The 24,800-nt window shown below is 48.4% G+C and overlaps 2 protein-coding genes across 3 annotated transcripts in view; one reads left to right on the top strand and one right to left on the bottom strand.

The window, feature by feature from the left end:
- The window catches only part of LOC140403126 (3',5'-cyclic-AMP phosphodiesterase 4B-like), a 965,446-nt gene that overhangs the window by 903,711 nt on the left and 36,935 nt on the right, over positions 1-24,800 (bottom strand). The gene's annotated exons all lie outside the window — the stretch shown is intronic.
- LOC140403124 (heme-binding protein 2-like) overlaps positions 2,518-24,800 on the top strand; it is a 51,502-nt gene continuing 29,219 nt past the window's right edge. Inside the window, exons 1-2 of one of the 2 annotated variants that reach the window (XM_072490767.1) lie at positions 2,518-2,659; positions 16,120-16,176. In XM_072490767.1, the coding sequence (XP_072346868.1) occupies positions 2,658-2,659; positions 16,120-16,176 (59 nt within the window). In that variant the 5' untranslated portion in view covers positions 2,518-2,657. Of the gene's footprint in view, positions 2,660-4,389; positions 4,450-16,119; positions 16,177-24,800 lie in introns of those variants that run through there. The other variant, XM_072490768.1, reaches the window with a different exon arrangement.

The raw sequence follows: 24,800 nt of genomic DNA, 5'->3' as shown, positions 1-24,800 counted from the left end.
CTGAGCTGCTGGGGGAAACATCTAGCTTATTAAAGCCTTCAGTTGGACTACAACCTCACTTTAGTGGTCATTGATCGTGCATCAGACAGCACCTTCCAAACCCACGGCCACTACCATCTAGAAGGACAAGGGCAGCAGATACCTGGGAACCCCACCACTTGGAGGTTCCCCTCCAAGTCACTCGCTGGGGAAACATCCTGGAACTCTCTTCCTAACAGCACTGTGAGTATATTTACAGTTCAGGGACTCAGTGGTTCATGAAGGCAGCTCACCACCACCTTCTCAGGGCAACTAGAGATGGGCAATAAATGCTGGTCTAACCAGCCATGCCCACATCCCTTAAATTAATATTTAAAATACTGAGGCAAGGATTGAACCGTCGGTAATTCCTCCTGGCGGAGGCGCAGCATCGTTGGATGCCCGGAAATTGCCAGGTCGGACATGTTAATGATATACCAACAGTGTTTACTATACGATTTGCATGGCCACGCCGGCATAGAACGCATCCACGCCGCTGTCGAGGGACGGCATGACATTCTGTTCAGCGCCCGACACCGGCCTCGATTTTCGTCTGACGCGGGATTCTCCGCCCGATCATGTTACGCGATTCCGGCGTCAGTCGACTAAGAATCCTGCCCTATGTCTCTTGTAATAGATCTCTGTGTGCTGCACCGCCCTGTGATGCAGGCACATTTGCCACTGCTCCTGCTACACCACATCCTCTACATATTGAAGGTACAGCAGGACATCCACTAATATGACAAAGATTTGGATGGAATTGACCTAGTTTTGGAGTGCACCTAGATGGACTAGATTTTAAAATTGCCTTGGAAGAAGGACTAGAGGCAACCGGGCAGAAAAATCAATGTGGGAGAGCAGCAGTCCAGTATGCTGTGAGCTCCATGCTCCAGGTCCACTTTCGAGGTGTTCAGGTCAGAGGTACATTGACTACCTATCCACAAACTGCAGGTAGCCAAATGAAGAAATGAAGAACTCCATTAAGCTCTTTCCAGTGTTGGCTGGAATTCTCCAGTCTGCGGATACCAACACCCATCACCCTGATGGCAAAAAAACAAACAGTAAAAGAAGGTGCCCTTCTAGGGGAACACAAGGGAGCCAGCGCTCTGGATGACATTAAAAACCAACCATGCGTCCATGCTAAAACATAGCCACATCTGCAAGTGCATCTACTTTGTGGGGGCTTGGGAAAATTATCCTTCACAAAGACGGTGTGGCAGCTCTGGTCATTTTAAATGTCTGAGTTTGACAGTGTTGAGAGAGAAAGCATCTCTCTCCCTCACTTGCATCAGCAGGCTGTAGCTCTTTCACTGCTTGAGGCAGCATGGGAGGTCACCCCCCCCCCCCCCCCCCCCCGCCCCCACCACCACCACCACACATACACAGTGCATAATTGAACAGTGAGCGCACTCTTTGGCCATGAATTGACCATACTTTCAAAATCTCAGACTATGTATCACACCAATGTTGAGCAGGGTCAGAAATGGGCCGAACATCACAAAAATCCTGCCCCAGAAGTTCAAAGAAAAAGCCAACTATTCCGGGCTGCAAATTAAACTGAGGGACAATTTCATGTCGTATCACAAGGCAAAATGAATTAAATTGCCAAAATGGCAAAGAAGCAAATTTAGCACTTTAAACGTTGAGGTTAAGGAGTGCCTATTAAATGGTGCTTCCAACGACTGTTCACTGACAGAAATATCTTAAAAGTGACCTGTCACCAGGTACAACCCATGGAGATCCTCAGCATCAAATAGAAGGTAATAATAATCATCTTTATTGTCACAAATAGGCTTACATTAACACTGCAATTAAGTTACTGTGAAACTCCCCTAGTCACCACATTCCGGCGCCTGTTCGGGTACACAGAGGGAGAATTCAGAATGTCCAATTCACCTAACAAGCATGTCTTTCGGGACTTGTGGGAGGAAACTGGAGCACCCGGAGGAAACCCACGCAGACACGGGGAGAATGTGCAGACTCCGCACAGGCAGTGACCCAAGCCGGGAATCGAACCTGGGACCCTGCCGCTGTGAAGCAACAGTGCTAACCACTGTGCTTAGGTGGTTGCATACTGCTGCTGGTTTCTGTCCCCTCTTGTGTCAAGCATTCCCCTGTGCCTACCTGGCACAGTTTCAGCCTCTGCATGCAAAATTAAAGGCGAGTGTCAACATTTCCCTTCATACGTCTTGTAAGTACCAGCCTGCCGTGTCAGTTCATTTGGTTATGGTTGATAAAATTAAAGGCAATTCCCGCTTGCCATGGTAATTAGTCAAAGAAACAGCGGCACATCAGAATCTTGCTATAAACAGCAGCTCTGGTTCCAAGACGATTTCATAAGCACCGGATAATCTTGACAAAGAATCACACATGACATGCTTACAAAGCAGCTGGCGGCTCTTCTTGCAGTTTTATTGTTGAATGGTCTGTAACGTGACGTACTCAGTTATTGTACATGCAGTGCAAGTCATCTTCTGCAACTAACGGAGCCTTCTCTGTCAGTTAGTGCTGAATAACCAACATTTTATAATCACACTCCATCCTCCACATCAAAGGAGGTCCGTTCTTCATTTGCTCAGCACAAAAATAAACAGTCAACTGAGAACAGAAGATATGAGAGAGAAACCCAGGCCAGGACAATGTGAGTTTTCTGAAATACAGAGTTCTTTCAATTTACACGACAACAATCAGTGTGCTTTTAAAAAAGAGTAGCCCATTGTATGTGAAGTACTTCAAAATGTTTCTGAGCAATGTCATATGGAGATTTTTTTAAAATGCAAGACTTTTTCTTTTATAGCGAAGTGAATAATATGTTTTAAAATGTGGTCTAGAGCATCACGGTTGTGCAGTGGTTAGCGCTGCTGCCTCACGGCACCAAAGACCTGGGTGTCGATCCCAGTCCCAGGTCACTGTCCGCGTGGAGTTTGCACATTCTCCCCGTGTCTGGGTATCACCCCCACAACCCAAAGATGTGCGGGGTCAGTGGATTGGCCATGATAAATTGCCCCTTAATTGGAATTGTTTTTTAAATGCGGTCTGATCGCTGTAAATTCTATACAAGTTGGTGCGGCATGGTAGCACAGTGGTTAGCACTGTTGCTTCACAGCGCCGGGTTCGATTCCCCACTTGGGTCACTGTCTGTGCGGAGTCTGCATGTTCTCCCCGTGTCTGCATGGGTTTCCTCCGGGTGCTCCGGTTTCCTCCCACAGTCCAAAGATGTGCAGTTTAGGTGAATTGGACATTCTGAATTCTCCGAACAGGCGCCGGAGTGTGGCGACTAGGGGCACTTCACAGTAACTTCATTGCAGTGTTATTGCAAGCCTACTTGTGACAATAATAAAGATTATTATTATTAAAATACACTGTTGATTTCCAGCAATATTTTGTGCACTGGTCTGTAATATATCTAACGACAGGAACTTTACTGCGATACACAAATACGTTAATGAGCAATTTCATATTTAAAACTGATTAACTGAGTGGTGTTACTGTGACAATCAAACCCACTACAGTAGGTTTATATTAACACTGCAATGAAGTTACTGTGAAAAGCCCCTAGTCGCCACACTCCGGCATCTGTTCGGGTACACAGAGGGAGAATTCAGAATGTCCAATTCACGTAACAAGCACGTCTTTCGGGACTTGTGGGAGGAAACCGGAGCACCCGGAGGAAACTCACGCAGACACGGGGAGAACGTGCAGACTCCGCAGAGACAGTGACCCAAGCCGGGAATCAAACCTGTGTCCCTGGTGCTGTGAAGCAACAGTGCTAACACATGTGCTACCGTGCTGCCCTAAAGTAATCCCTCGTTGCCCCCGTAATTAGTCAAAGAAACACTGACACATCAGAATCTGGTGCCAAATATAGTCTAAACAGTTATGTAAATATACAGTGATACAGGATCACATGACAACAGAGTATACTGAGAGATAGTTTTATGTGAGGTTTTGTGCTAAGCCTTATCCTGTATATATTCAGAAGAATGTTTATTAAAAGGAAAAATGTACCATCAGCCTTGCCTCCAGGACTCTCTATTGATCCTAACCAAGGACCACCTCATCTAAGACCCACAACGATGACAACAGACCAAAAAAGGTTTCATAAGATCGGGAAATCTTGGCAAAGAATCACACATGACATGCTTACAAAATAGTTGGTAATTATTCTTGTAGCTTTATTGATGAGAAGCCAGTACAGGGTAATGTGATTCACACAGTTACTTTACATGCAGTGAAAGTGATCTTCTGCAATTAATCACTACAGAGCGAGCCTTCTTTGACTGCTCCGTGTTGAATAATCAACATTTTATAATCACGCCCCCATCCTTAAACTCAAAGTTACATAAAAGGGGAGCTGTTCTTCATTTGTCCAGCACACAGTAGTAATTGACTGACAGCAGAAGAGCTGAGAAAAACTTAGGCACCGACAATGTGAGTTTGCATTCACTCAGTTTTTACATGGTAACAGCCAGTGTAATTTTAAATATGAGTAACACGTTGTCTGTGAAGTACTTTGAAATGTTTCTAAGCAAATGTTATAAGGGTTTCTGTAAATGCAAATCTTTCTTTTATATAGAAATGAATAATGTGCTTTAAGGTAAATGTGGTTCATAGAAACATAGAATATAGGAGCAGGAGGAGGCCATTCGACCCTTCGAGCCTGCTCTGCAATTCATTTTGATCATGGCTGATCATCCAACTCAATAACTTGATTCCGGCTCCCCCCCAAATCCTTTGATCCCCTTCGCCCAAGTGCTATATCCAACTGCTTCTTGAAAACATACAGGGCATAATCTACCCGTCACATGCGCCCGATATGCGGAGCGGCGGGGCCGATAGATGCCAGGAAATCCCGTTTCTGGGATCTACCTGGCTCGCCACGCTGTGTGATATCTAACGCGACCTCGCGAGACGTCGTAATCTGAATTCCCCCCATTGTGGGCGGGATCAGTATTTTTAAAATCTGCATATTACAGTGAGACTAGCTGTCTCACTCTAATATTCACCGGATCTACCGAGGCCCTGGGATTTAACCCCTCCGCCACAGAGACCTCGGATGGGTTTGGTGCAGGTCCCCATAAGGGCAGGTCAGATGGAGCGGCATTTGGGGGAGGGAAGTCTCTCAGGGGATCAGAGGCTCCCATGTGTGCAATGATATCATGGTTGTGTTGTAATTCACCGACTGACCACTAGCAGTCTCATTAGTATATACGTCAATGTTAAGAGTCAGGTGACCTCTACACCACAAGCCCGGTGGTGGTGGCTACACTGGAGATTTGGGGACAGTGGAGACGGCATAGGGGAAAGACTGGAGCCTTGGGGGGGTCCCCGATAAGAAACAACCATAGGTTTGCCCCGGGGGGAATGGATGGGGGATATGGAATGTGGCAAAGAGCAGGAATAACGCAACTGAAAGATCTGTTTGTGGATGGGAAGTTCGCGAGTCTGGGAGCGCTGACCGAGAAATATGGGTTGCCCCAAGGGAATGCATTCAGGTATATGCAACTGAGGGCTTTTGCGAGGCAACAGGTGAGGGAATTCCCGCAGCTCCCGACACAAGAGGTGCAGGACAGAGTGATCTCAAAGACATGGGTGGGGGATGGTAAGGTGTCAGATATATATAGGGAAATGAGGGACGAAGGGGAGACTATGGTAGATGAACTAAAAGGGAAATGGGAAGAAGAGCTGGGGGAGGAGATCGAGGAGGGGCTGTGGGCAGATGCCCTAAGCAGGGTAAACTCGTCGTCCTCGTGTGCCAGGCTAAGCCTGATTCAGTTTAAGGTATTACACAGGGCGCATATGACTGGAGCACGGCTCAGTAAATTTTTTGGGGTGGAGGATAGGTGTGCGAGGTGCTCGAGAAGCCCAGCGAATCATACCCATATGTTTTGGTCATGCCCGGCACTACAGGGGTTTTGGATGGGGGTGACAAAGGTGCTTTCAAAAGTAGTGGGGGTCCGGGTTGAACCAAGCTGGGGGTTGGCTATATTTGGGGTTGCACAAGAGCCGGGAGTGCAGGAGGCGAGAGAGGCCGATGTTTTGGCCTTTGCGTCCCTAGTGGCCCGGCGCAGGATATTGTTAATGTGGAAAGAAGCCAAGCCTCCGGGGGTGGAGACCTGGATAAATGACATGGCATGGTTTATAAAGCTAGAGCGGATTAAGTTCGTTCTAAGGGGGTCGGCTCAAGGGTTCACCAGGCGGTGGCAACCGTTCGTCGAATACCTCGCAGAAAGATAGATGGAATGGAAAAAAGAAGGCAGCAGCAGCAGCCCAGGATCGGGGGGGGGGGGGGGGGGGGGGAGGAACCAGAAGGACTCTCAGGGTTGTTAATATATACTGTATAATATGTATAGGTCGTTGCGACAGATTATTATATATTGGACTGTTAAATTATATTTTTGGAGAGTGTTACTTGTGACAAGGCAGTTGCCAATTAGGGTTAGTTTTCATTTTTGTTATTTATTATTTATTCATTTTTTGCTTATAAAATAGGTCATTGTTATTTGTGTTGTTATAATATTGTGTAAAGGATGCACAATGTACTGTGTTGGTTGACCAAAAATTTTCAATAAAATATTTATAAAAAAACAAGAGTCAGGTGACCTCAGACTGACTGGAGAGCTAGAAGAGAGAGGTTGCTCGAGCATGTTCATACTGTTATCCATCTGTTGTTTTGTATATATTTGACCCACAGTTAAAATGGTTTATAACTTTATAAATCAAGCCATCCAACAAGAACATGACAATGTGGTTGCCCTCTGGGCAGGGTGGCACCTTGGCACTGTCAGCTCCACTGCCAAGATGCCCAGGTGGCCAAGGCAGGGGCAGTGCCAGGGTGCCAGGCTGGTATTTTTCCTGTGGAGTGGATTGGGCCCACGGATACGGGGGCCGCTGAGGACCCCCTTATTGGTGAGTTTGGGCTTTGGTGGGCCTCAGGATCGGCGTCCTGATTTCTTCCTGCACGGATGAGTTCTGGCGAGCGACACTCCTCAGTGCAGGAAATGGGACTAAGTGCGATCTCGGCGGGACGTTCCCCGCTGAGGCCCCGAAGTGCAACAGAGTCCCGATAACAGCAAACGCCGGGAAATACCCAGCTAAATGCGCTCTGGTTAGATCGTGCCACCAATGTTTTGGCCTGAACTATTTTCTATGGTAGAGAATTCCACAGGCTGACCACTCTCTGGCCAACCACTCTCTGGGTGAAGAACTATCTCCTCATCTATGTCCTAAATGGCCTACCCCATATCCTCAGACTGTGACTCCTGGGTCTAGACACATCCACCATCAGGAACATCCTTCCTGCATCTACCCTGTCCAGTTCTGTTGGAATTTTATCGATTTCCAAGAAATCACCCCTCATTCTTCAGAATTCCAACGAATACAATCCGAATGGTTTCAAACTCTCCTCATACATCAGTACTGCCATGAAATGAAATGAAAATGAAAATCGCTTATTGTCACAAGTAGGCTTCAAATGAAGTTACTGTGAAAAGCCCCTAGTCGCCACATTCCGGCGCCTGTTCGGGAAGGCTGGTACGGGAATCGAACCGTGCTGCTGGCGTGGCTTGGCCTGCTTTAAAAGCCAGCGTTTAACCCAGTGAGCTAAACCAGCCATCCCAGGAATCAGTCTGATAAACCTTCACTGCAGTCCCTCGAGAGCAAGAACATCCTTCCTCAGATCAGGAGACCAAAGCTGCACACACTATTCCAGATGTGGCCTCACCAAGGCCCTGTATAATTGCAGCAACACATTCCTGCTCCTGTACTTCTCACACCAAATATGTATTGGGGCGTTCATCAGTCCCTCTCGTTGATCACACAAACCCGAAAACCTCTGGGTAGGGATCAGTGCTGGAGTATAACCACTCGGTTCACAGACATATGGACAATAAAGGAATAGTGTAGATGGGCTTGAGAGTGGTTTCACAGGTCGGCACAACATCGAGGGCCGAAGGGCCTGTACTGCGCTGTAATGTTCTATGTTCTATGTAACAGATATTAAATTGTGGTTTACATTCTCTCATCAAACCACTGTTTCTTTGGCGAAAGCTCATGTCTGTGATTGTTCAAATAACAGCAAAATATTTAAACAAACCATTTCTCAAACATCTGCATTATCAAGAAAAAGAACTAATTTAGCAGTTGCCGTGTATAAATATAAATGAGAAGCATATTTTACCAGCAAACATGACAAAGTGTGTAATATGAGTCAATGTGAAATTACAATTCCAAAAGGATAAGTGAGGGTTTAAATGGGCCGGTGCAGACTCGATGGGCTGAATGGCCTCCTTCTGCAATGTATGTTCTATGTTCTATGAAAGCAGCGAGTGCAGAGAGATATGTAGATAAAAGGTTTGGAGATTTTTGAAAGCTATATAAAATTGAAAAGACTGCCAAAAATCAGGCTCTCCTGAGGAGGAATGGATAAAATGCCTGGAACAAAATGCTGATGCATCCCAGCTGTGTTTCAGATTGCTGTATCAATTTGTTGACCGCACACTGATGCTCCAGGCAAAAGGTTGATTTAGATATCCCAAAAGAAGGATTGAAATAATTGAGTAATCTAGGAATTATTAAGAACAGAAATAATAAATAAGGGTATAACATGAGAACGGGATCACAACAAAGTAAAACCATACATAATAATAAATGCACTGGCTCTGTCGAATTTCATAATGTCGAATGGGTCACAGGAGTGCTGGGCAATTGGATAGGGAGGAGAGAATTAGTGAAGGTTCCTGCTCCGGATCGCAAACCAGGTGACTCTCTCCAGAGGATCAAATGCAGCCATGATGATCCCCAGAATGGTTTAACAACACCAATCCTCACACAGGAAATGACCACTTGTGTGTTACCCTCAGGTTGAATGGAAACAAACTCCAGCAGATCACTGCCTTGAGGAGAGCAATGGGGTGAAAATTTAAGTTACTTTTTTTTGTGAGGGCCATGAAGAATCCAGCACGAGTTTTAAGGATACAAAGTAATAACATTTATTTACAATAACATATATATATATATATATATATAACAGCAGCAGCAACTTCCCTAGCTGCACACTCCTTCCTGCTGGTTCCAAACTGGCCAGCTTTATTTATACTTGGAGTTTACTAATTGTTTCTCCGCCCCCCTCATTGGGGAAGCTCATTCTCCCACAGGATTGTGGGATTGTCATTAGTCCCCAGCCAATGGTAAGCAGGCAGGTTATAACATCCCTCCCCCCCAAAGTCCAAGGAATCCACCGGAGACCCTGGCGAAGGAGGGAGTCGGACCCGTTTTGCCGGAGGCCAGACACCATTTGCACGCAGCGCTGGATCAGGCGGCGTGTAACGAGACGGAGACCGGCGCTTCCGTGATGAACGGCGTAACGGTTGTACATCCCCGTCCCGGGGACCCGAGGATTCCCCCTCTGATGCGCCCTGTGTCTCCATCTCGGAGTCAGAGTCTGCTGCCTCTGTCATGTCAGCATCTCTATCTCCATTCGGTTCTGTAACGACCTGCGCAGGCTTTGAGTGAGGCACCAGTGGAAGATTGTGAGGACTACCTTCCCTTGTCTGTGGTCTCTGCGGCTGTAGAAATGAGCTCCGGGGGCGGGGAATCTTTGGAGGGGATAGTCTTCTGCACCGAACGTGGTCTACATGTTTTCGCTGGAGACGACCCTGGGCTTGCACCTGGTAAGATATAGGGCCCGTTTGGCGAAAGATTACGCCAGGAACCCACTGGGCACCACCAGCACTGGGTCACCGGGCGCAAGCTGCCGAATCGGCCGATGCCGAGAAAATCCCTGTCCCTGCCGTTCTTGTGTGCGGCGTACTTTTGCGCCAATGTCCTGGAAAACCATACTAAGGCGGTTGCGAAGTTTCCGGCCCATTAGGAGTTCTGCGGGAGCTACCCCAGTCACCGCATGAGGGGTGGTCCAATACGTAAACAAAAAGCGAGCCAGTCTCGTGTCCATTGATCCGGAAGACTGCTTCTTTAGGCCTTTTTTGAATGTCTGCACTGCGCGCTCTGCCAACCCATTTGAAGCCGGGTGGTAAGGGGCAGTGCGGATATGGCGTATGCCGTTCATCTTCATGAACCTCGCAAACTCCTCACTCGTGAATGGAGTGCCGTTATCCGTGACCAGCACCTCAGGGAGGCCATGCGTACTAAAAGACAAACGCATCTTTTCAATTGTTGCGCAGGACGTTGTCCTCTGCATCTTATGCACCTCTCGCCATTTAGACTGGGCGTCGATTAATAGAAGGAACATGGATCCTTGAAAAGGGCCTGCGAAATCTGCATGCAAGCGTGCCCAAGGCCGCCCTGGCCATTCCCAGTGATGTAGGGGCGCGGCCGGCGGAAGCTTCTGATGCTCCTGGCAAATGGAGCAGTTTTGGGCCACCTTCTCAATGTCGGTGTCGAGGCCTGGCCACCAGACATAACTCCAGGCCAACATTTTCATTTTGGTCACACCTGGATGCCCATTGTGCAAGTCTCTTAGTATCAGCTCCTGGCCTTTTTCCGGGACAATCACACGCGTTCCCCACAAGAGGATGCTTGGAGGAAAATGCCCGCAACTCGCCTGGGAGCTGTCTATGCTGCCCACCATACAGGACTATGTGCCGAACCTTTGACAGGACTGGCTCCGTCTGGGTCCACTCACGGATCTGTGATGCCGTGACAGGCAAGGTGTCCATAAAATTTAGGGTTGCAACCACCTCACCGGTCGTGGGGGTCGACATGGGGCCGGTCGATAAAGGCAATCGGCTCAGTGCGTCGGCATTTGCTATCTGCGTTCCTGGTTTGTGCTCCAGAGAATACTCGTATGCAGCCAGCAACAAAGCCCAGCGCTGGATCCGTGTGGAAGCAATGGGCGGTATTGGCTTATCCTCTCTGAAAAGTCCCAGCAGAGGCTTATGATCAGTCACGATAGTGAAATGGCGGCCATACACGTACTGGTGGAAGCATTTCACCACAAAAACCACTGCCAGGCCCTCCTTCTCGATCTGCGCGTACTTTTTCTCCGCTGCAGTCAATGTGCAGGAGGCGAAAGCTATCGGTCGCTCGGCCCCGTTTTCCATCTTGTGGGACAGGACGGCCCCAATACCATACGGGGATGCATCACATGTGACGAGCAAAGGCTTTCCAGGATCATAGTGGGTTAGTAACCCAGACAACGACAATTGTTGCTTTACCCGCCGGAAAGCGGTTTCTTGCGGCTGACCCCAAACCCAGGTGTGATTTTTCTTTAGCAGAAGGTGCAACGGGGCCAGCGTAGTTGCCAGATTGGGGAGGAACTTCCCGTAATAGTTTACGAGACCGAGAAAAGAACGAAGATGCGAAGTGTCAGTCGGGGCGGGGGCCTGTTGAATCGCACGCACCTTCTCTGCGACGGGGTGCAAACCTTCGCGGTCCACCCAATAACCTAGGTAGACTGATTCCTTAGCCTGAAATATGCACTTTGTGCGACGTAAACGGACTCCAGCCTCTGAAAGGCGTCTACGGACAGCCTCCAGATTTTCCAAATGTTCCTGCTCCGACGTCCCTGTAATCAAAACGTCATCTAAGTAGACAGCAACACGTGGTAAACCTCTCAAAATGCCCTCCATAACACGTTGAAAAATAGCGCAGGCAGCGGGTACTCCAAAGGGCAACCGTGTATATTCGTACAGGCCCCGGTGTGTATTAATCGTTACATATGGTCGGGAGGCAAGGTCCAGCTCCAACTGTAGGTAGGCGTGACTCATATCTAATTTTGTGAAGGAGAGTCGTCTGCAAGCTTCGCGTAGAGATCCTCTATGCGAGGCATTGGATATCGGTCGAGTCGGGAAGTCGTATTCACTGTAAGTTTATAGTCGCCACACAAGCGAACTGTGGCATCTGGCTTCATTACAGGTACAATTGGTGCTGCCCAGTCAGCAAAACAGACGGGCCTGATAATACCCAAACTCTCCAAACGAGTGAGCTCCCCTTCTACCTTCTCGAGCAAGGCGTAAGGCACCGGGCGCGCCCGGAAATAGCGCGGCGTGGCTCCTGGTTCTACTTGGATACGGGCTACGGCCCCTTTTATTTTCCCCAAACCAGGCTGGAATACATCTGGATATTGTCCTAGCACCTCAGTCAACCCTTCAGAAACTGTTTGGAGGATGTGCTGCCATTGCAACCGCAAATGGCGCAACCAGTCCCGACCCAACAGGCTGGGCCCATGGCCGCGCACCACAATAAGTGGGAAACGCCCCTCCTGCCGTCCATAAACAACAGGGGTCATTGTAGTTCCTGCAATGTCCAGTGGTTCCCCCGTATAGGTGGCCAACCTGGCCTGTGAGTCGGTTAATGTAAGGGTCTGTATACCCTGCTTGATGCGGTCGAATGTCCTCTGGGTGATCACGGAGACCGCTGCGCCAGTGTCCAACTCCATTTCAAGCGGGTGACCATTGACCCGTACTGTCACCTTAATTGGGGCCACACGGGGAGCTGCCACACAATGCAGCTGCAGGCAGTCGTCCTCCGTCTCCACGTCCTCAGGAGTAGTCGCCGCAGGTTCATCCACATGGAAGGTACGGCCCCTGGGCTGGTCCCAGTTTCGGTCGGAACGACGGCGCCTCTGGCGCCCCCAGGACCGGCGTCCGCGACGGGGTCGGCGCCTACAAGTCTGGCACGGACATGGGGCGTCATTCTCCGCCGGCGGGAGTCTCCGTTTTGCCGGCGCCCGGGGGTTTCCCGACGGCGTGGGGCTGCCCCACAATGGGAAACCCCATTGACCGGCCGGTGTTACGGAGACTCCCGCCGGCCGGTCGGCGCAGAAATGTGGCGGGGCGGGTAGGAGAATTTCGCCCATGGCTCCTCATCCATTGGTTCTGGAGAAGGCTCCCTTCGGGGAGGAATGTCCAACGGCCACTGCCGTCGGTCCGGAAGTCGCCTCGCCCAAGGTACCGCAGGAGTGCGGGGGGACGTTTTCGGACGGAAGGGGTTGCGTCCCAAGACATACACTTCCATTCCCTGTAGCTCCTGCACTCCTCGTTCTGCGCTCTCTCGGGACAATACTATTTGAATGGCCTGTTGAAAAGTCAATGTTGGCTCAGCTAACAACTTTCTCTGGGTGGCCGCATTGTTAATACCGCAAACCAAACGGTCGCGTAACAGTTCTGACAAGGTCTCACCATAGTCACAGTACTCCGCAATCCTGCGTAGCCTGGATAGAAAATCGGCAAGGAATTCTCCAGGGGTCCTCTCAGCGGTATTAAACCGGTAACGCTGGACTATCGTGGACGGGGTTGGGTTAAAATGTTGCCCCACTATATTCACAAGTTCATCAAACATTTTGGTGTCCGGCGCATCTGGGTACGTAAGGCTCCTAATCACCCCAAACGTATGCGGGCCGCAGGCGGTGAGCAATATGACCACCTGGCGCTCGTTTTCGGTGATATTGTTTGCCCGGAAATAGTAACGCATCCGTTGTGCGTACTGGTTCCAGCTTACCAGTGCAGCATCAAAAACATCCAAACGTCCATACAGAGGCATGGTATAATAGAAAACAACTTCCAACCTGTATCCAACAAAAATCCAGGGAGGTGGCTTCAGCAGTGTAGACAGCTATTCACTTTAACCCTCGTCGCCAGTTTTGTGAGGGCCACGAAGAATCCAGCACGAGTTTTAAGGATACAAAGTGATAACATTTATTTACAATAACATATATATATATATATATATACAACAGCAGCAGCAACTTCCCTTGCTGCACACTCCTTCCTGCTGGTTCCAAACTGGCCAGCTTTATTTATACTTGGAGTTTGCTAATGGTTTCTCTGCCCCCCTCATTGGGGAAGCTCATACTCCCACAGGATTGTGGGATTGTCATTAGTCCCCAGCCAATGGTAAGCAGGTAGGTTATAACACTTTTCAAAGCAGGTACAATAATCCAGATGTTGCATTGTAATGATGGCAAACTTGTCACTGCCGCCATGGAATATCCTGTGAAACTGATCAGTAACTTCTGACATCTACATATGTGCAACTAAATGCAGAACGCAGCGATTCGCTCCTTCGCCACAGAGCATGCTGCTGAAATATCTGCAGAGATCAATCTTTAGAACTCGCTGAACTGTCGAGAACTTCCCCTTTACTCTTTAATATTGCTTTTAAAACTCCTGAAGAAAGTTACACCTTGTTAATGAGATGTAATTGGGTGTTTAAGAGCACACTGAATCATTGCTACTGCTGAAGAACCCCTCTGGCCTCAGAAAATAAAATATGTATTTGTAGAATGTCAATTTTTTTCCACAACAATAAAGAAATTCTGAAGTTTTTAATGTAACAGTTTTTTAGAAGCTTGTTTATGATATTTCAGCATTTCAGGTGTGTGTGTCTCGGTATTTATTTCACTCTCTGTAAAATGTTTAAAAGTTACCTGATGGGGCAGCACGGTGGCGCAGTGGGTTAGCACTGCTGCCTCACGGCGCCAAAGTCCCAGGTTCGAACAGGTTCCCCGAACAGGTGCCGGAATGTGGCGACTAGGGGCTTTTCACAATAAATTCATTGAAGCCTACTTGTGACAATAAGTGATTATTATTATTATTATTAGACAAACTTATGGCAGCACAGTGGCGCAGTGGTTAGCACTGCTGCCTCATGGCGCCAAGGACCCGGGTTCGATCCCGGCCCTGGGTCACTGTCCGTGTGGAGTTGGCACATTCTCCCCGTGTCTGCGTGGGTTTCGCCCCCACAACCCAAAGATGTGCAGGCTAGATGGATTGGCCACGCTAAATTGCCCCTTAATTGGAAAAAATTAAGTGGGTACTCTAAATTTATTTTTTTTAAAGTACAGGATAATCAGTGTTTCACTTCCTGTCTTGCTGAAAATTCTTCAATGTATTTGGCCGTTTACCCTGCTTGCTGACATCCATCCCTGCTGCTCGACACCTGAAGATTCCATTGACTTTGTTCCAGATTCACATTGGAAAAGGTTAAATTCAGACCACAGAGATCGATAGATTTTTTTGTGGAGAGCTTTCTTTGAGGTCAGCAGCACGCACCATTGCTTCGCCATCGTCTGCAAAATCTCATACAATAATAATGAAAATCAAATTAACTTTGTGTCCCTGATGGCATCAGGGGCTGGTTCAGCACACTGGGCTAAATCGCTGGCTTTGAAAGCAGACCAAGGCAGGCCAGCAGCATGGTTCAATTCCCCTACCAGCCTCCACGAACAGGTGCCGGAATGTGGCGACTAGGGGCTTTTCACAGTAACTTCATTTGAAGCCTACTCGTGACAATAAGCGATTCTCATTTCATTCATTTGCTGACTTCCTCCACTGCCACCTAGTGACAGCCAATTATATTTCCACTTTCACAAAAAATGATTTGAATCTACTTGGGTTTGACATTTATCCATTGAACACATAGTGGCAACTCCCTAAGGGTGTTGCTTTTAATGTGAATGAGTAGGAACATTAAAAATACGGTAATATATTATGTTTATCAATTTTTATTTAATTTTGTTTGAATAATAAAACTAAGACATTCATAAAGGCGTGAAATAGATGGGCAGGATTTTCTGCCCCCCTGCCCACCGCTGGCGGTGTGTTTTCCTTGGCAGAGCTGGCTCACCATCGGTGAATTGAAGAGGGCAAGAATGCAGGAGAGATTCGGGACGGGGTAGAGTCGGTGCGGAGATTAGGCTTTTTGGCTTCTCCCATCTATTACATCTTTTTCTGCCAAACATTAGAATTTTGTAACTTTTGAACAACCTGCTGGAGGAATTCCAAGAATGTTTTAGAAATGCAAAACAGAAAATGTGGAACTCTGTCTGCATTGTCGAAATTGGTTCCAATTAAGTGGGTCAGTGCAGACTCGATGGGCCAAATGGCCTCCTGCACTGTATGTTTCTTTTTTTTTTAAATTTAAAGTACCCAATTCATTTTTTCCAATTAAGGGTAATTTAGTGTGGCCAATCCTCCTACCCTGCACATCTTTGTGTTGTGGGGGTGAAACCCATGCAAACACGGGGAGAATGTACAAACTCCACACAGACAGTGACCCAGAGCCGGGATCGAACCTGGGACCTCGGCGCCGTGCGGCTGCCTGCACTGTATGTTCTATGTAATTACTTCTTCTTTCCCTCAGGCACTGCGCCGGATTGATTATCTTTCTACTCCTTGGTCTGACAGAAGCTGGGGTCAGGTGAGTACACGGAGAGTGTCCCCAAAGCAGTATAAATAGGAGAGTGAAATTTAAAAACGATGACTTGGTCTGTCTGGAACTGCACCAAAGTGTCAGGATGTATGTTTACATCTGTATTTCCCTTTGTATAAAATGACTCATAAACAGTGGATCTCTATCAACCGACCACTGCTGGAAAATGCACATTCTGATGTCACTCGAGGACAACATTGAGTTCAGGGACGATGCCCCGACAGTCAAATGCCTTGCCAAAGATTGTTGCTGCGACTCACAATTGAAAAATGGTCACATGGCAAGGTGCCAGTTAACATTGGGCGGCACGGTGGCACCAGGGGTTAGTACTATTGCTTCACAGCGGCAGGGTCCCAGGTTCGATTTGCGGCTTGGGTCACCGTCTGTGCGGAGTCTGCACTTTCTCCCCGTGTCTGGGTGGGTTTCCTCCGGGTGCTCCGGTTTCCTCCCACAAGTCTTAAAAGACGTGCTGTTAGGTGAATTGGATATTCTGAATTCTCCCTCAGTGTACCCGAACAGGCGCCGGAGTGTGGACTATCGGGTTTTCACAGTAACTTCATTGCAGTGATAATGTAAGCCTAATGTGACAATAAAGATTATTATATATTATTATACTAACTACCTGGGAGCTGTACCTCAAGAACAGTCACAGTCAGTGGGTAGGACTTTACGGTCCTACTCACCAATTTAGAATCGAAAGATTGATATCATACTTTTAAAATATTTTTATAAATTTAGAGTACCCAATTCATTTTTTCCAATTAAGGGGCAAGTTAGCGTAGCCAATCCACCTACCCTGCCTCCATCTTTGGGTTGTGGGGGTGAGACCCACGCAGACACGGGGTGAATGTGCAAACTCCACACGGACAGTGACCTGGGGCCGGAATTGAACCCGGGTCCTCGGCGCTGTGAGGCAGCAGAGCTAACCACTGCACCACCGTGCTGCCCTTTTAAAGTATTATTTGATGATTCATTTTCACAAGTTTTATGAGCTGTAACTTTGGTCGGATTGAATATTGTTTGATATGAAACGTGTTTGTTTTACATTGATTTTCATTACTTTTGTACAACATTTCACAACACACGTGCCGCAGCACACTGGTTGAAAATCACTGCTCTGGACTGTTAGCCTCCACTTTGTTTATTCAATTTTCCTGCCCGCAGTGCACCCCCGCCAGGGGTTTTCACGCTGGCGTGGGGTGGTTGCAATGGGAAATCCCATTGACAATTGGCGGGAAGATAGAATCCCGCTGCTAGCGAACGGCACCCGGCCGAGAAACTGGCGGCTAGCGGACTGGAGAAACCCACCCATTGCTACTAGGCTAATTTGCTTCTCTCAAGTCTTCAGCGCAGCCGAAACTCTATCAGTTTATTTTTTTATCTAATTCTTCATTCCAGCTTCCTAGCAATACGACACACAAATCAAGAGCAGGGGTAGGCCATATGACCCTTCGAGCCTGCACTGCCGTTTAATAAGATCATGGTCATGTTCCTGCCTAGCCCCAAACCTCTTTTACTCCCTTGGTAGTCTAGAATCTATCTACCTTCACCCTAAAATTATTCAATGGTCCTGTTTCCACCAAAGAAGAGTTCCAGGGAAAACGTCTACAGGTTCATGGCCCTCTGAACAAAACAAATCTTACTCATCTTATGTTTTAAATACAAGATCCTTATTTTTATACTGTGCTCTCCAACCATTGAGCAGATCTTAAATAATCTTGAAGTTTGCAAATTGCTGTTTTTTTTATAAGGTTAGTGGGTGGGATGGAAAGTCTGACAGACCAGCAACAGGTCCATTGACTTAGGGCAGGATCTTCCAGTCTTGTGGTGGGCAGAACTGAAAAATCCCACCCAGTATCTTTGAGGGAAGAGAATAGGGAAGAAAATGAATAAGCAAAAGCATATTGCAGCACGGGTATGATAAAGAAGACAAGACAAGGCTGCCCCTTGTCCTCACTCTTGTTCGCGCTAGCGATCGGACCCCTAGCGATAGCCCTGCGGGACGCAAAAAGCTGGAAGGGAATCCAGAGAGGAGACAGAGAGCACAGAGTTTCACTCTATGCAGATGAGCTGCTCCTCTATGTCTCGAAGCCACAGGGGGGACTGAAGGCAATACCGCAAATACTGAAAGAGTTTGGAACCTTCTCGGGCTACAAACTCAACCTGGGCAAAAGCGAGGCATTCCCAGTGATCCCAAAAGGGGGAGGGGCAGAGCTGAAGGGGCTCCCGTTCAAAACAGCCCAGAACAGATTCCATTACCTGCGGATCCAAATAGCCAGAGACTGGACACAGATCCACAAGTGGAACGTGACCAGCATGGTGGAGGAAGTAAGAAAAGACCTTCAACGGTGGGGCTCACTCCCACTCTCCCTGGCGGGAAGAGTGCAGACGATCAAGGTGAACGTACTGCCAAGGTTCCTCTTCCTGTTTAGATCCATCCCGATCTTCATCCCCAAGGCCTTTTTCCAAAACGTAGACAGTCTAATAATGACGTTTGTGTGTGTGTCCCAAACCGACACTGCAAAGAGGAAAAGTCAGAGGGGGCCTGGCTCTACCGAACCTACAACACTAGCACTAGGCAGCAACGGCAGAAAAAGTGAGGGGATGGGTACAAGAACCCGACACAGATTGGGTACAAATGGAGGAGGCATCCTGTAAAGGAACGACCCTCCGGGCCCTGGCCACAGCAGCACTCCCATCCTCCTCAACAAGATACACAACGAGCCCAGTGGTAGCGGCCACGCTGAGAATGTGGACCCAGTTGAGACAGCACTTCGGGATAACAAAAATGTCCCCCATGGCCCCCATCTGCGGCAATCACAGATTCCCCCCAACCATGCTAGACATTCAAAAGATGGAGGCGGGGCGGTGGCACACTGACAGTCGGGGGCTTCTACGTAGGGCGCAGACTGGCGACACTGGACAAACTGACGAGGAAATGGAAACTAGCAAAAGGACAGGAATTGAGACACCTCCAAATAAAACACTTCCTCCGCAAAGAGACAATAGGGTACCCCGGGGCCCCAGAAAACACACTACTAGAGCACCTGATAGCCTCCCCTTCTCGCTGCTTGTGCCTATGTGGGAAAATATACAGACAACTAGTGGACAGAGCTCGAACACCACTGGACGAGACCAGACAAAAATGGGAGGACGAACTGGGGACAGAGGTAGGATGGGGACTCTGGAGCGAAGCACTGAGCAGGGCGAACTCCACCTCCTCCTGCACAAGGCTAAGACCGATCCAGAGAGCAACAAAATGTACATAGAGTTAGTTAAATGAAGGACAAAACAAACCTCTCTGTAAAATGAAGTTAATTAGCGCGGGCAAGAAAAATGTAATATATATACACAACCCCACCGACGTGTTGTGAGAGTGACATTGCTTGGCACAGGTTGGCACACTGTGCCAAAGGGCAGTACAGGGATGGGCCCTCTGGGGAGCAATATGACTGGGAGGGGGGAGTTTCCTGTTATGTTTGATCGGGAAGGGAGAGCGATGAGCTGCCTCAACCTCAATGTAGATTCTGGAGATACAGAATTGGAGCAGGAGGTTGAGGAAGAGTAAGAAACTACAGGCATCTAGCGGGTATGGGTGAACCTAAGCACTGGTAGAGATAACTTACCATTATAGGGCAGCACGGTAGCACAAGTGGATAGCACTGTGGCTTCACAGCGCCAGGGTCCCAGGTTCGATTCCCGGCTTGGGTCACTGTCTGTGCGGAGTCTGCACGTCCTCCCCGTGTGTGCGTGGGTTTCCTCCGGGTGCTCCGGTTTCCTCCCGCAGTCCAAAGACGTGCAGGTTAGGTGGATTGGCCAGGGTAAATTGCCCTTAGTGTCCAAAAAGGTTAGGAGGGGTTATTGGGTTACGGGGATAGGGTGGAAGTGAGGGCTTAAGTGGGTCGGTGCAGACTCGATGGGCCGAATGGCCTCCTTCTGCACTGTATGTTCTATGTTCTATGTTCTATAATATAGCTCTTGTATTGAACATCGCTTTGTTCACCCAGACAGACCTTCCATGCTGACATTTCATAGCACCATGATCCGCATGGCGCTTTATCCGTGTGGAGTGTGAGATTGGCAGCACTATATCTCTCTCTCACCTCCAACGCTGACAACACAGTAAAGACACCCTGCAAACCCTCAAGGGAAAGTAACACCCACCACAACATCAAAGCTCATGCCTCTTGTGTCTGCTACTCATCTCTACTGATGAGGATGCCAAGGGCTAAAGTGTTGGGAACCTGCCCACCTCAGAAGTAAGATGGAGAAAAACACCAGGACCCATAACCTCTGAGGGGCAGCAGGAGCTGAGATTTGTCACCCAGCATTTCTGAACCCCATGATAAGCCCGTTCATTGGCAGGACACCTTTACCTCTCTGTCAGGCAGGGGTCAGACATATCACTGAGGATGAGAAGAGCCGCTCTCTGTCCTCAATGCAAGTCATCATCATTCTCCTGCAGCGTGCAGCCAATGGCTTTAGCGCCCTGCACATGTATGTAGGAACCTTCACAAGGACCTCCCTCAGGCACATTAGTGAGTTAATGTCATGCCCGATGGGGGTTACCATTGTTCAGAAACTGAACTGGACTAGCCATATTAATACTGTGGCTACCAGGGCAGGTCAAAGGCTAGGAATCGTATGGCGAGCAACTCGCCTCATTACCCCGCAAAGACTGTCCACCATCTAAAAGGCACAAGTCAGGAGTGTAATGGAATACGCTCCACTTGCCTGGATGAGTGCGGCTTCAACAACACTCAAGAAGCTCAACACCATCCAGGACAAAGCAGCCAGCTGGATTGCTCCCCCTGCCACAAACATTCAAACCCTCCACAAGGGATGCACAGTAGCAGCTGTGTGTACCATCTACAAGATGCACTGCAGCAACTCAACAAGGTTCCTGAGACAGACCCTTTCAAACCCACGACACTACCATCCAGAAGGATAAGAGCAGCAGATACCTGGGAACCCCACCACCTGGAGGTTCCCCTCCAAGTCACTCACCACCCTGACTTGGAAATATATCGCCGTTCCTTCACTGTCACCGGGGCAAAATCTTGGAACTCCCTCCCTAACACACAATGGGTGTACTTACACCTCACAGTCTGCAGTTGTTCAAGAAGGCAACCCACCACCACCTTCTGAAGGGCAGCTATGGATGAGCAATAAATGCTGGCCTAACCAGCGATGCCCACATCCTGTAAATTAATTTTTTTAAAGCGTCTCTTCACTAATCCTGACTCCCTCCCTTTTAACACAATAGCTACTTCCCCAACACCTGGATGAAGAATGTCGACCCTGGGGAGTCTCAGTAGTACCTAACCCCCAACCATTCCCTCTCCCCAATTCAAGTGTTAGGTGATAGCGCAGTGGATGCATTGCACCAGCATTTTAAACTCACCGGGGATCTCAACGATGCCCCCCCCCCCCCCCCCCCCCCCCCCCATCATGACTTTGAATGGGATGAGTGATGAGAAACTTCACCGTTACTCCTTGCATTGGGGTCCACATTACTGTGATCTCTCTAATTGGATTTCGGCGGCAGCGGTGCGCAGGGGCCTTCTGGGAGGTGAGTAGTGAGTTTAAAAACCTTACCTTTACAGGAGCAGCCCTTTGGATTTCGGCGGCAGCGGTGCGCAGGGGCCTTCTGGGAGGTGAGTAGTTAGTTTAAAAGCTCTTACCTTTACAGGAGCAGCCCATTGGATTTCGGCGGCAGCGGTGCGCAGGGGCCTTCTGGGAGGTGAGTAGTGAGTTTAAAAACCTTACCTTTACAGGAGCAGCCCTTTGGATTTCGGCGGGAACCGGAAGTTCGACCTCTGGCAAGTCCCCCCCCCCAATAAATTCTGGTGGAGAGGAAACCCGAGACACTACACGTGTAGTGTCTCCCACCCACCCTCCTCCTCTAACCTAATAATAAGACCCATTGGTGTAAGGTAAGTGCCATATTATATTATATATTATTAGCATTGTGCAGGCCAAGGATTGGAGGTGGAGGAGCAGTCTCTGTCAGCGAGAGAACCTGAGAACATCTCAGAAGGTAAGCAAGTGATTTTTACTTTTATACCTTTTTTCAAATTGTGTGTGTCGGGGGGGACAGAAAAGCTGTGACCTGAGTGGCTGGTTGGGATTCTAACCTAAATTTTTTTGACTATTTGGGAACTAATTAAACATAATAACTTAATTATAATTTAGAGGATATCTAAGCCAGAGATCGGAGGATATTATAGTTAGCTATCGCATTTCTATTAGAAATCTAGTGCTAGGAAACAGATAGTTGACAGTAACTTTGTAATTTAAAAAAAAAAAAAGTATTTATAAAAAAAAAGACAAATTTTAATTTTAATTAATTGACGCAATGTCAGTTAGAGGGGTGCTGTGCTCTGACTGTGAGATGTGGCAGGTCCGGGAGGCTTCCAGCGTCCTGGATGGCTTCATCTGCAGAAAGTGCACCCAACTGCAGCTCCTCACAGACCGCATGGTTCGGTTGGAGCAGCAATTGGATGCACTTAGGAGCATGCAGGTGGCGGAAAGCGTCATAGATCGCAGTTATGTAAGTGTGGTCACACCCAAGGTGCAGGCAGAGAAATGGGTGACCACCAGAAAGGGCAGGCAGTCAGTGCAGGAATCCCCTGTGGTTGTCCCCCTCTCGAACAGATATACCCCTTTGGATACTGTCGGGGGGGATAGCCTATCAGGGGAAAACAGCAGCAGCCAGAGCAGTGGCACCACGGCTGGCTCTGATGTTCAGAAGGGAGGGTCAAAGCGCAGAAGAGTAATAGTTATAGGGGACTCTATAGTCAGGGGAACAGATAGGCGCTTCTGTGGACGTGAAAGAGACTCCAGGATGGTATGTTGCCTCCCTGGTGCCAGGGTCCAGGATGTCTCCGAACGGGTAGAGGGAATCCTGAAGGGGGAGGGCAAACAGGTAGAGGTCGTTGTACATATTGGTACTAACGACATAGGCAGGAAGAGGCATGAGGTCCTGCAGCAGGAGTTCAGGGAGCTAGGCAGAAAGTTAAAAGACAGGACCTCGAGGGTTGTAATCTCGGGATTACTCCCTGTGCCACGTGCCAGTGAGGCTAGAAATAGGAAGATAGAGCAGACAAACACGTGGCTAAACAGCTGGTGTAGGAGGGAGGGTTTCGGTTATCTGGACCACTGGGAGCTCTTCCGGGGCAGGTGTGACCTGTATAAGATGGACGGGTTGCATCTAAACCGGAGAGGCATAAATATCCTGGCCGCGAGATTTGCTAGTGTCACACGGGAGGGTTTAAACTAGTATGGCAGGGGGGTGGGCACGGGAGCAATAGGTCAGAAGGTGAGAGCGTTGAGGGAGAATTAGGGAATATGGACAGTGTGGCTCTGAGGCAGAGCAGACGGGGAGAAGTTGCTGAACACAGCGGGTCTGGTGGCCTGAAGTGCATATGTTTTAATGCAAGGAGCATTACGGGTAAGGCAGATGAACTTAGAGCTTGGATTACTACTTGGAACTATGATGTTGTTGCCATTACAGAGACCTGGTTGAGGGAAGGACAGGATTGGCAGCTAAACGTTCCAGGATTTAGATGTTTCAGGCGGGATAGAGGGGGATGTAAAAGGGGAGGCGGAGTTGCGCTACTTGTTCAGGAGAGTATCACAGCTATACAGCGAGAGGACACCTCAGAGGGCAGTGAGGCTATATGGGTAGAGATCAGGAATAAGAAGGGTGCAGTCACAATGTTGGGGGTATACTACAGGCCTCCCAACAGCCAGCGGGAGATAGAGGAGCAGATAGGTAGACAGATTTTGGAAAAGAGTAAAAACAACAGGGTTGTGGTGATGGGAGACTTCAACTTCCCCAATATTGACTGGGACTCACTTAGTGCCAGGGGCTTAGACGGGGCAGAGTTTGTAAGGAGCATCCAGGAGGGCTTCTTAAAACAATATGTAAACAGTCCAACTAGGGAAGAGGCGGTACTGGACCTGGTATTGGGGAATGAGCCCGGCCAGGTGGTAGATGTTTCAGTAGGGGAGCATTTCGGTAACAGTGACCACAATTCAGTGAGTTTTAAAGTACTGGTGGACAAGGATAAGAGTGGTCCGAGGATGAATGTGCTAAATTGGGGGAAGGCTAATTATAACAATATTAGGCGGGAACTGAAGAGCATAGATTGGGGGCGGATGTTTGAGGGCAAATCAACATCTGACATGTGGGAGGCTTTCAAGTGTCAGTTGATAGGAATACAGGACAGGCATGTTCCTGTGAGGAAGAAAGACAAATACGGCAATTTTCGGGAACCTTGGATGACGAATGATATTGTAGGCCTCGTCAAAAAGAAAAAGGAGGCATTTGTCAGGGCTAAAAGGCTGGGAACAGACGAAGCCTGTGTGGCATATAAGGAAAGTAGGAAGGAACTTAAGCAGGGAGTCAGGAGGGCTAGAAGGGGTCATGAAAAGTCATTGGCAAATAGGGTTAAGGAAAATCCCAAGGCTTTTTACACTTACATAAAAAGCAAGAGGGTAGCCAGGGAAAGGGTTGGCCCACTGAAGGATAGGCAAGGGAATCTATGTGTGGAGCCAGAGGAAATGGGCGAGGTACTAAATGAATACTTTGCATCAGTATTCACCAA

This window comes from Scyliorhinus torazame, chromosome 27 (genome assembly GCF_047496885.1).
Source record: "Scyliorhinus torazame isolate Kashiwa2021f chromosome 27, sScyTor2.1, whole genome shotgun sequence".
NCBI lineage: Eukaryota > Metazoa > Chordata > Chondrichthyes > Carcharhiniformes > Scyliorhinidae > Scyliorhinus > Scyliorhinus torazame.
The sequence above is the reverse complement of the archived record's forward strand: the minus strand, read 5'-3'. Positions and strand labels throughout refer to the sequence as shown.